Raw genomic sequence first — 13,141 nt, forward strand, 5'->3', positions numbered from 1 at the left:
TAACTAAGTGAGAAGGAAATGCAGAATGCCACTTATTTTTTGAAAATTGGATAAATAAAAAGGAGATGAGTCTGATTTTGTTATGGTACACAAGTAGCCCTCTGTACATACTAACAAGGAACGTCAGACAATTCAGAGATTTAGCCACCCAACTTTCACTGAACATAAGGGGCAGATGGGGGAACTGTCTGCTCATCTGATTCCCCAGTGCCATCTTTAAAGAAACTGTCAGAGAATAAGGGATGGGAAACAGCTTTTCCTGCAACAGATTATTTTTAGCAACATATCAGCTTGGGATGAGAAGTACCTTCAAATCACGTCTGAATGCTGTTTTCATCTTTCAGCTCAAATTGAAACACACTTAAAATAATATTCTCATGATTATTCCCTGAGAATCATAAGACAGAATAACTTCACTTGTACCTTCAAACTTCCAGTGTGGTATTCGGTTTTGTTTGCGGGTTGTTTTTTGAGGGGATGTGTCTGTGCTAGTTTTCAATTCTTTTTAAACAAGTACGTAGCATTGAAGTTAATTCTGACATTTTCCAGGCTACTGAGGTTATAGTTTTATTTTAAAACTTTACCTTCAACATGTAGACTAGAGTTTCAGTGCATACTTACAAGGCCATGGTCCACACGGAAAAACGCCATTTGACAGGGCTTATTTAAAAGGTTAGAAAAAGCAATGAAGGCATCTGCAGTGTCCAAGTTTAAGATCAGTACTGCTGCTATGAAAGACATGCCCTGCACCTGAAGAAAGGAGAAGTGTTACCATTTAGCAAGAACTGCATTCCCTCCAGAACACTGCCACATTTTGCCCTCACAATCACTGGTGTTCAGTGCACTCACTGCACTGTTGAATTTTGCAGAACTTTCCAAAACGCAGGATTTTTTAAACCATGCAACCATTTGGTATTGAATGCAGAGAGTGTGGAAGCTAACAATCCCCATGTTGCCTCACAGAATCAAAGAATGGCTTGGGCTGGAAGGGACCTCAAGGATCACAAAGTTCCAACCCCCTGCCACATGCAGGGCCACCAACCTCCCCCTTTAACACCAGACCAGGCTGCCCAGGGCCCCATCCAGTCTGGCCTTGAGCTCCTCTAGGGATGGGGCATCCACAACCTCTCTGGGCAGCCTGTTCCAGCACCTCACCACTCTCTCTGTAAAGAATTTCCCCCTGACATCAAACCTGAATCTTCCCTCCTCCCACTTAAAATTATCTCTCCTGTCCTGCCATTATCTACCTGTCCAAAGAGTTGATTCCCCTCCTTTTAAAGATTCCAAGCGCAACCCTAAGGAAGGCCAAGATGACTGCCATTTCAAACACACAGAATAAAGATGTTTTTCTGAAGAACAGAATGAAGATTTGTTCTGATCCCTCTTCTAATGATGAGATCAATGTATTCTGATTTGTGGACATCCAGACTAGACTAGGACTCTAGAGACTAAACCCATTCCTTTTTCAATCTATTAGCTGGTCAGTTATGGAGAGATGCCATTACACACATTTCATTCACCATAAGCTCATGATACTGCTGCATCTTCCACACAGCATATTATGGAGCTGACACTGACCCTAGCCAAAGACTGCTCACTCGAAGGGTGTAGTGCTGCCATCACTGTGTCACATGGATCAAGATGTGACAGTCCTTCCTGCAAACCAGAGGAACAAGCTCCCCTTCCTCACACAACAGCTGCCATGCCAAATGAAGCACATCATCAGATCTCCCCTTTTTCTAGCATCCTAACAATCATATTCAGAATTTTTGTGCCAAGTAGCCAGTGCTGCTCAGAGAATAGGAATGGCATCTGTGTACATCAGCCTTCTGTAAAACAACTGCTGCCAAATAAAGAACAAGCTCCTATCTACATCTTTGCTCTGCTTTTGCTATTGGTTTTTGTTGTTCTTATGCCTTATTTTATTTTTTTCTTTCTTCAGAAATAAAGGATGTGGAATCCACTCTGTCCTTTCATAATCGCTCCCAATACTTTTAGGGAGCTCACACTGCCTGGATTGATGTTGCTTTATAGGCTGTTACACAGCTGTTACAGACTGTAAATAGCTCACTATGCTAAGGTGCAGAAATGTATATAAAGAGGAGTAACAAAAACTACAACAGAATGATCTCAGTAACACTGCCATTAAGAACAGCACGTACTTCAAAGGATCCATTAACTACATCTTCTCTTTCAACTCCAATTTTCAAGTACTAAAAATATGTACTTTTGACTTTTCCAATGACTTAAAATGTTAAAAAGCTTAAATTTAGCAACAGAACAATTACATGAGACACACTTCTCAAGTGTGTGTTGGAATTTAAGCATACAGAAACCCCACAATTAGTCACAAAATAACTTAACACTGGTCCATGAAGGCCTGCTGAAGAACTTTCCCTCCCCTTCACTCTCCCTCCCCATCCCAGATGAAAAGTTCACTTACATATCCTACGTCAGGTCTGTAACAAGTATAGGCTCCTAAAATACTGTGCAATGTGTCATGGTAAGGACCACCCTATAATTTAACAAAAGCAAGACAACATATCTAAGCACACTGCAAACACATTAAAAACTCTTCAATGTTACTGACAGTTTGCATTATTTCTGGTAACTCACTGTTACATCATTTTATTCATGTTTCCCGAAGCAGCTCTGAACATCCCCAAATCTTTTAAAACATCTTTTAACCTTAGAAGTTTGTAACAACTGCATATACCACAGGTATTATAGATGCACAGTTACATCAGTTACATACAAAATCCTTATACAAGACAAATGTAAGCCTAAGAGATTCATTACAGCTTAGCAGCATTTTGGCAATTGTGCCAAGAAAGCAGAACACTAATGAGAACTACTTAATTGTCTATTAGACTAGAGGCAGAATGCAATCATGAAGAGAACAGTCAGAACAGCAATATGCTGTAACACGCACAGCATATCAAGCATATCAATGACTCTATAGCTGGAAAGAATTTCAGGCTGTTGCCTATTAACAGCTGCCATAGCTTACACCAATGATAACTGGATGAGAATTTCTAAAGGAAGATATTTTTTACCCAAAAATGTTGGTTCATCACAATCCAAACTTTTTTTACAGGGACATCAAAAATTTTTATAGGACAAAATATTTGCTTAAAACAAGTCACTAAAGCATACCAAAAGCATGCAAGTTACACTCATCTTTTATGGACTCAAAAAAAAAAAAAAAAAAAGAAAAAGAAAAAAAATCCAATCTTTCCTGCCTGATGTTTGCTTTCTCACTTCCCATGCATTTGCAATGCAGCTGTGCTGATTCATTGACTTGGAAACATTAACCTGTACCACTTGGACAGAAACCAGCGTGAACTGGGCTCTATGAACCCAAACACGATGGTTAACTAACAGATTGTTTTCTTTGTCTCTTCGAAACATACAGTATCTTAGTCTTTTTTGAATTTCCCAAATCTGTAAGAACTTTTTCTCTCAAGATGTCTACTCCTTTTCTGTAGCAGACTGCTTCAACCAGGGGACAGACAAGATCACATAAACTTATTTTCTCAAGAAAAGACAAGCTGAACGTTAACACTGCTTACCTGTTGGAATATACAGAGGTTAGGAAACGTTCTTGAGATATCCAGTTTTATTAACTCCAAACTTGCTTCTCTGTCAGCTGTAGAAAATCCAGCATCTACAAAAGCCAAAGTTACTGCCCTTATTACATGCATCAGCGTACACCTTTTCCCCCCACAACTGTTATGGAGTCCATAGGGTAGAAAGAAAGAGAGGGAGGCAAGGTAAAACATGGCAGAAATTTCACTAGCATTCTTTGACAAACAAATAGACACACGAGTCTGATGGCTTTCAAAGAAGACTTCCAATATTCATTGCATAGTCACTTCTGTGGAGAGCTTCTGGTGAGAGAAGATCTGAAGAACTACAGAACAGATGTCACCTATCTCTTCTACTGTTGGCTCACATTCCAAAATCTTATTTACTCTTTGTATGTGTTGTTACAGATCATAGTCCAAAACTGAAACAGACCTCACCAAAAGTAAATTTCTAAAGCACCTGAACCCAAAAACTTCAGTTCTATTTCATTCGTCCTGGTTAAATATAGTTGGGAACTACCTATTGTCACTTCTGGAGTAGTGAAAAAATAAGACTTGTCACTAGCAAATGGCAGTAATTTATAACAACCATATGAAGATGCACATTCCAGAAAATAAAACGCAAGAGAAAGCTGGAAATGTACCCAATGTCATCATAATTAAGATGCAGGAAATTGCTTCTTAAGAAAACAAAGTTGGGGGTTTCCAACTAACCGTGCTTTTCTGTGGATAAACACCAGCAGTACGTATGTTCTCCTTTTTCTGCTCAGTATAATTATTTACCAAAGACAAATTTCAAACAGTAGTGTAATAATTTCAAAAATACAACTCCTCTCATCAATTAGTAAATCTCAAACCACTTCATGTGCAAAAATAAATTGCTTCTCTCTGAAACATGCCCAGGAGATGGACCAAAGCTGCACTGAGGAACTGAAATTTAACTTTCTGCTATGATTTGAGTTTCAATTACAAAACTGCAGAGGCAACAAAATATTTGTGTTTCAGTTCAAATGAAAATCTCCTAAATGTTCTTAGTTTTCCTACAAATTAGGTATCAATTCTTAACTGTACCTAGAGAGAGATTTTGAAGAAAAACTGAACAAGCATGGCATGTAAGAGACAAGATTGATTAAAAGAAAGAATGCAGCCATTTTTTCCAAAAATAAGTTTGTTTGTTTTTTTTAAAATCAAATTCATCTTTATAGGTTTTTTGGTTTTATTTATTTTGTTGTTGTTGTTGTTTTTTGGTTTTTGTTTTTTTTTAAATCTTAACTTAAGAAACAATTTAACCAAATCTTTTACTCTGTAGCACAGCACAGGTTATTCACCAGAAGAAAACCTACCTTCACATTCTACCTCAGCCCCTACCGTGCTACGTGATCGCCATTTCTCTTTGGCACGAGCCAGACAAATATCATACAGTTCTGGAAAAAGAAGAGTAGAGAAAATCAAAGCTGTTATTTGAATACACAAGTGCTTACTGTCAAGTACCAACCATGCACCATATGAGCAATGCTGCTCCATCATACTAACAGCAGTACATGTGACATACTAATTGAATTTTTGATGATGGTTCTGAAAGACCCGTTCCACTGACCTGTAATTTAAGATCGAGAAAGAGGGAAAGGCAATCAAGGCAGAAATTGCATTCTATGTTCAAGCAATCATTTTTTCCTTACAGAGCACTGACATTCAAAGTTACAGTCTGAACAGGTAGCTAGGATAAGACTCCCAAATTCAAGGCAAGAACTAAACTGGAGGTAAATGAACCAAACACAGAAAAGCAGCACAATACTAGCAAGAATACAGGCAGTCTACTGTCCTTCCATACTGGAATTAATTACTCTTTCAAAACTGCTCTGCTGCTGTGTGAAGCAGCACACTACTACTTCTGTTTTCAGAAACATACATATAAGCAGATGGACTGATTTTCCTGGAAGTCTTTCAATCTCATAAGCCCTAACTTCTTGCTCTAAATCGAGAGACTGCATACTCACAGGCATTACAACCAGTAGCAATTCTAACATGAAAAAAAAGTAAAAAATCTTGAGTAGTTCTGACCATTTCTGTGTAACATTAAAGCAAGACACAATGGTGGCAATAATCAGAAACAATTCATGGCAACAGACCTAGAAGAGCTACAGGATTAAAAGATACAGCATTTTTGAACAAAGCATGTAAAAGCAACAGAAATAAAACCTAAGCAGATAAATACTTCATGCCCACAAATCAGATTCTGATGCAACTCAGTAATACAAGACTCATTTCTCTTCATATCACAACGCAGACAAGATGACAGTCTCACCATGGGTGATGTTTAACTCGTTGCCAATTGCCAAGCTCCAGACTTTGCCTCTCACGCTCGGTGGAATGCCCTGCCACCATAACTCTCGAACTTTGCGGGAACAACACCTGTCCAAAACAAAATGCATTCTAAGAAAGACTTCATTGACAGCTGAACTGTAAATGTGTCTTCTTACCATAGCTAGAGGGATACAGACCAGAATGAACATCAGTGAGCCAAGAAGTCAAACCAGATTGCCATGTATCAATTCTTTAGTACTACTTTGTCTTGAACTGCAAAAGGAAAGCTTCCTTCCTTCTGAAGTTAATGGTTTATTTTGACAGAAGCAGTGCAGTCACAGTAACTGTATCATTCCACCATAGATGATCAGCAAGAGTTGTAAGGAACAGTAATAAAGAAGTGAAAAAAAGACCCATCTCTAAGCCACTTCATATGCTAAAGTCTGGACAGACTTAAAATTCCATGTAGAATTAAATACATAAACAAGTTACAAGCTACTCTCTCGGTCATGGCTTCCTTGTGCAAACGACACATGCAGTTACCCACTCAGCTTTGCCACTCCAGCTCTCCAACATGAAGCAGCAATTTTCAGGTAGAAGCACAAAAGACATTTTAACAAAACACAGGCATAGAAATTGCTACAGCTTCCAGGAATGACAAAGAACCCAGCAATGCAATGACCTAAAAGCGGATTCTCAATTAAATGTAAAATATGGAACATACTGAGGAACTTTTGGCTTTGTAAGCCACGAAGAGTAAAATGCATACAGATTTACAGCAGACACGACACCTTCAACTACTGAAGACAGACATTTAATCTACAGTTTATTTATGCTTTATTTCACACTTGGTTCTCTAATACAGTTGCATTTTCTAGCACTTCACATCAGTATTTCTAATACTGAGCAACTGAATACCATTAAGCAAGCTGCATTTATAAGAGCTGTGGTGGCTTTTGTTATAGCTGTATTGTTTTTCTGCTCTCCAGATTAGAAGGGGCTGCTTTTTGTTGTTGTAAAGTCCATGAAAAACTGGAGAGTGGAGGCAGCTCACTGTGTTTTGTAGAAAATTTTGTACTATTTCAGCTTTTTTTAAACAACTTTCTCCCTACTTTTCTTTTCCATCATCTGATTATCTCAACAGGTCTACCACTAATTAAAGAGGCTTAATAGTACCATGCACATACTTCATGTTTGATACTGAAACATCAAGCTCAAGATGTAGTCAAGAAAAAAGCTCATTTTTGATAAATGCAATTAAGCTTTTTGCTTTTACATTTTCTTTCATGGATCACTTCTCACTCTTTTACAGCTTCCATATATCTCCAATTCCCACTGAAGACCAAGCAATGAGAATTAGAACTGCATTACTTTTTATCACCTTATCAAACTAATGAAACTAATGTTACTCACTATCTTTGTCACTGTGTGAAGATGACTTTCAAACAAAAGTTACCAACACCATTTAAAATTACACTTGCTAAATATGTAACTTCTCTTCAGGATATAGAAGAGTTTTAATTAAAACTCAATGTAACATACTGTCTTACATAGTTTCCCAGTTGGGCAAGATTTCATTGTTCCAAGTTAAAACAGCATTGCCAATGCTATCTTCCAGCTTGCAACGTTCCTCCAGTTGCTTCTTTCTCTTCTGGGCTTCTTTAAGCTCTGCAGGAAAGCAATTTATTTATTTATTTATTTTTAGTTTAATAAAATCAGGAAAAAAAAAAAGAAAGTTGGCTATGCATGACTACATAGCCATGTAAAATCACCTTACATACATCTACATTTCCAGCAGACTATTCCAATTCTAAAATTTTAATGTATGGTTATTCTAAATGTTCTACATCACAAATCTACAAACTGAAAACTCCCAGAATCAAATCCTACATTTTTCACATTCAGTTTAAATATATTTTACATCTTTGCACTACCATGCAGTGCTTCTTTTACTGCATCATCAACTACTGTTGGTTCCACAGACAAATTTGTTAAATGTGATTTAACAGACATCAGCAGACACTTAGAGATTCACAGTGGAAATACAGAACCTGTGTGTGTGTGAACACACACAGTCTACAATATGGGCAAGAGCTGATTGGCAAGGAAAACTAATTGCAGGATGCCACACACCACACTGTTTGGAATGAACACAACACCACTTGTTGGGTTCACTTTAAAGCACAACAGAAGCTAGGGCTGAACCACACCAACTGCCTCCACGAACCTCTGGCTTTGATGTAACTTCTCTCTAAGTCTGTTTTAAACACAGACACATTTTTCTCTAAACAAAAACAGCGCTTACACACTTTGATTTCCTGACCTCTACACAACGCATTACTCTGCCAAGTCGTTCACCTGCAGAGGTTGTAGGCAAAATGTTTTTTGTTTTCCTGGAGGTACTTATCTGACAGAATCACATACTATCATCTAGTGAAGACAGCACAAAGGCTTGGCCCACTGCCTAACCTGAGCATCACTCCATTTCTCCCAAACCACCTACTGTATGTGCACAGCAGGAGAGAGTCTTCTCTGGACCACTACCTGCTACATGAACATAGTGACACGGAGGTCACAAGAAAGGGTAGGAAGAACTTTCCCACCAAAACTACAATGGAATATTTTAATTAAAACGACAACTGTAGAAAGCAAGGAAAAGTCCTGAGTTCGTGCCACTTTCCCACTGCTTCATATAGCTTAGGCCAGCTGGAAAAACAGTATTTCCAGAAGCTCTCCTCCTACTCACAACTTCCATGCGTCCAGATTTCCTATCACTGCAATGATTGGTTTTATTAGAAGGCTGAGACAGTACAAAATAATCTGCAAGAAACCACTGCAATCAGCTCCACCTGATGTGAGCAGTATAGTGCTACTGAGACACTCCTGTGAAGCCAGACAAGAAATGAGAAGCAAAACCTGAGGAAAGATGTAAATTTTAAGTGAGAGATTGATTATCAAATAAAATTACTGCACTTCCTGCATTGAAACTACATGTACTTATATACCACAGCCTCAATAAATTGTTCCTGGAATAAAACTCCAACATATTTTTAGTTATTTAAAACTAAACTCTTGGGGCTTTTTAATGAAACTACTTTCGTCTTTCTCTCTTTTCTGGATTGATTCTTCTTTGAAGGGAAGTACAAATCCCTCATGACACTGAAACACTGAATGACATAAGTATATTTCAAGTTTAGAAACAGCCATTAACTTTACTGCTTTCTTCTGAAGAAAAGAAATTCCGTCACCTCTTTTTTTTGCTTGAACCACCATTTCTTCGTACTGCTGCCTGTGTTTCTGAGCTTCTTCTGCTGGTTTTGCTGGGAGGTTCCTTAAATTAAAAGAAGCAGTATTTCAAGTTGCCACATCCATCTAACAACAATTCTAGGCACTTCTAAAAGAAAAGCATAATGCCGCCCGACACCAAAATGTTTGATTAAGGAGTAGTCCAACAGATTCTTGGAAAGATTTTTTTTGCCACAGTCAGCGGAAGAGAAGGAAAGAACACTTGAACAGCTATGAGTACTTTTACACACAAAATATGCTGAGCAATTTCCTTCTGTTTGGCAATTTCAGCATTTTTATTATTAAACCAACTGAAGCCACAGACTAATCTTCATAAATAAAGGGGATATAGTGGTACATAACTAGCTGGTAGTTTTACTTTAAACTGAGCACTACAGATAAAGACCTTATTCACTCACTGCATACCTCACTGAAGGACTACATCCACAGCTTTCTTCACTCATGCAGTAATGGCTTGCTGCACCAGCTTCCTCTTTCTGTTCTCAGAGACCCCATTTCTCTTTTAGAAAGCTTAACTCCCTCCCCTCACTTCTACAGCAACAAGCAGTAGCCATTCTGTGCATTTTCCACTCACTGAGATAAACGCAGCCATTTTCTATTAGTGATTAAAGTAAAATCTCTACCATACAATACACATGCTCCTGCATCAGATCACACTAACTTTAGCTAATATTAATAATTAACATAATCACTATGTATCTCATGCAACTATAGGAACATCAAAACAGAAAATAAGTATTTTGTTCATAATTGTATCGTATTTCTAGGGCAGTTAATAACTTCAGTTAATAAAAAAGAAACACAAAAATTAATGTGTGTACTCCTGCACAGTCTCAGACATAAGGCAGCTTCTAGCTGTCAATGCAGACATCATCAATAGCAGCATGTTTTACTATTTACATAATCACATTACCTGTAAAGCATGCAGAGCCATATGCTACACACCCACAAATATTTTTAAGAATCAAGACTGTAACAAGAATACAAGAAATTGATTTGCACATCAATGTAATTGTTACCCATAAAGAATGATTTTTTCCAGTTTCACTTAAGTAAGTTGACTGGCTCCTTTTCATAAATCCAAAATCCTTACAAAGGGTGTGAGTGCAGGGAATTTTGGAACAGAAAACCAGAAGAAATGATTCAAATTCTACCAATTTGAACTTCGCAACTGAAATTATTTGTTCCCTCTCTTAATGACATCATCATATAAGTGACAAGATGTATCTACTGAGATTCAACACTGTCCAGTTAAAGCTACAGAAACTACAAAATATTAACTGATCTTTTCCTTAGAGCTTTACCTAAACCCTACAAGTGAGACCAAAACCAAGAATGGCTCTTTTGGAAATAAAATCTCACTGCATTTCTTGGAAGTCTTTATTTATTTATGTATTTATTTTTGCAGACAATCAACAAGAAATTACTTGAAGCCTAATAGGTAGGGGAAAAAAAGCCAACTAAAAAAAACCAACAAAAAAGGCTCTTTACAGAGATTCATTAGAGGTTGGCACCATTGCTCAGTTTCCTCTATTAGAGGGAAGAAATCATGATTCAACTGTCTACAATTTAAAAAAAAAAAACAACCACCTTTCTTAGGAAAAAAGTAAAATCTGAATGTTATCCGGTAATGTCCCATAATTGAATCAAGCTGAGTACTGTGTCTCAGAATATGCCACATAAAGAATGACTTTAAGAGACAAGTTTTATTTAAAACAAATAAGCCAGTATGCACTGTTTCCAGCTGTACACAGAAAACTTACTATTACAAATAATTCCTCACTGGTTGTTTTGGGGGTACCGAGAAATCTTGCAGTCTACCAGCCAACCAAAAAGTGTCTTAACTGACCTTACAACTAAACTAGTTTGATAGGAGGATTTTTGGTGCACATTTATTCATGAAAACATATAGCATGTTATGCCAGTTCTTTGTATCAATGCACTGATCTATTAAAAATGCAGACAACATGTCTGCAAGACTTGATACTGTCCATAAATTGACTAAATGCAACTGGATTTGTGAAATTCGGGGGTAAAAAACTACGAGAACAGTTACAAATAAATCTTTCTAGAGTTAGTCTGCACATGCAATAATCTCATTACTGAAACACAAGCACCAAAGAACTTGAGTTCCTGACAACCTTTATCACGTGATGCTGATTCCACTGCAGAACAATCATTATATCATTTCATTATTTATATGGGTTTGGTCTTTCTCCATGCAAACAAAGATACTTTATCCTTGCTTCTCAATTTCTCTAGCTTATACCAGCTTCATTCTTATCTTTGTGCTCTCAAAGGGAAAATAAAAATTCCTTGTGTTCAGAATTATTCAAAACTAAAGCTCAAAAAATGTTTTTACTATAAAATTATTTCTCTAAAGTAAGTTTGAATAATTTTCCTCATAACCATCACACCTGCATATTCATTAACCTGAAACAAAAGTATTTAGATTTAAAATCGTCTGTCTGAACTGGAGCAATCAAATCCATGCAGTAAGAGAAGCTTTGCTAGCCCCATTCTGAAGGGGCTGTGATGTTTCCCAAAACTTACGCTGGTCTGTCCTCTAAAATAAGTGCAGTAGTGGAGAGTGGCTCAAAATCAAGATTCTTCCTCACATTCTGCTTAGGAGAGAGAGGTCTGTGAGCTCGTCCAGTTTTTTCTTCATATTCCTAAAGAAGACAAAGGACAAGTTACAAAAGTGGAGAACACCAAAATGATGCTCGGAAGAATTAAACAGGGTCAATAAAAGACGCCAAGATAATGCTCTTGAATCTCTGCCCAACTGCAATCTCTTTTAAGCTTTTCAGCTTGAGTCAACTCAGAACTGAAAACAATGTTAAAATTTAAGTTCAAAAGTGAGTTCCCATATCTACCTTCATTACTTCTAATTTTAAGTTCCTCTGGCTGGAAGCTCTTATAAAATACCGCTAAGAACAAGCTTTGAAACAGCACACGCTACCTGAGGTATGAAAAAGATCTATTACAATACTTTTATCTACACTGTTTTCAAATCAAAGCCAAAAGCTACCATAGGCTTCTTGTCTTAAAATCTCATTGTGAGATTTCTCCTTCTCACCTTATTTTCAGTGGCTCACCAGAGGCTGGGGAGGAGTGTTTTGGGGGTTAAAATCACAGTTCCTATAATGTCTTGAAGTACAACAATCCTAAATCATAACAAAGCGTAACGTCACATCGTGTTTGGGATATCAATGACATTTTAAATAAAACTTCACCAATTTTGCCATTTCCAAAAGACACTTTCTTTCTAATATAGCTTATTCATACCATTTCTATTTAAAAATTAAAAATCGCACATAGTACTTTAAAAATGAAGCGTTATAACTGAGCACTGTGAAAGGTGTTCCAACCAGCCTTTCTTTCCCCCTTTCTCCTGCCAGCACAAACAGCTCCTTCACATGGTACTGATTTCTGTCAACCTAACCTGCCAGTTATGTAAAAAAAAATTCCTTGGGCAAAAGATCCAACCCCTCAAATACAACCAAACTGTCTGGCTCATTCAGAAACCAGAATGGAGTGTCAACTACTAACAGAAAGCCTTTCTCTTCCTCCTTAAATACAGAAACACACAGTTGAAAGCAGAACCATATTAACTCTTCTATTTTATGCTGTCCAACTCAATTCTAGTTCAAGTTAGTTCTGTGGGACTCACAGACCGAGTCCTGTGAAGCTCTTGGGATGCAGAAGAACTCCCTCCTTGTTTATGAACAGGGCAGTGTCTCAGCATTCAATCCTGTGATGCCTGCATTGCTGTGACGGGAAATACTGTCATGAATTTGGAATGTCTGCCTCATTAATACTAGTTAATGCTGCTATGCAAGGCAGCAGTTTGAAAACAAGGAAAAGAACAACAACAAAACAGAAGCATTTAAACTACTGAACAGTACATAGCTTTGACTATTAGAGTGAGCAGTCATACTGAC

General features: G+C 37.5%; 1 protein-coding gene across 4 annotated transcripts in view; it reads right to left on the reverse strand.

Annotated features, from left to right (window-relative positions):
- TBC1D14 (TBC1 domain family member 14) overlaps nt 1-13,141 on the reverse strand; it is a 65,674-nt gene that overhangs the window by 15,662 nt on the left and 36,871 nt on the right. For all 4 annotated transcript variants that reach the window (XM_052683134.1, XM_052683133.1, XM_052683137.1 and 1 more), the window contains 8 exons: nt 11,751-11,869; nt 9,140-9,222; nt 7,442-7,559; nt 5,893-5,999; nt 4,931-5,011; nt 3,573-3,667; nt 2,444-2,515; nt 622-750 (listed from right to left, as the gene is read on the reverse strand). In XM_052683134.1, the coding sequence (XP_052539094.1) occupies nt 622-750; nt 2,444-2,515; nt 3,573-3,667; nt 4,931-5,011; nt 5,893-5,999; nt 7,442-7,559; nt 9,140-9,222; nt 11,751-11,869 (804 nt within the window). The remainder of the gene's footprint in view (nt 1-621; nt 751-2,443; nt 2,516-3,572; nt 3,668-4,930; nt 5,012-5,892; nt 6,000-7,441; nt 7,560-9,139; nt 9,223-11,750; nt 11,870-13,141) is intronic.

This window comes from Tympanuchus pallidicinctus, unplaced genomic scaffold (genome assembly GCF_026119805.1).
Source record: "Tympanuchus pallidicinctus isolate F22 unplaced genomic scaffold, pur_lepc_1.0 scaffold2, whole genome shotgun sequence".
In the NCBI taxonomy this organism is placed as follows: Eukaryota; Metazoa; Chordata; class Aves; order Galliformes; family Phasianidae; genus Tympanuchus; species Tympanuchus pallidicinctus.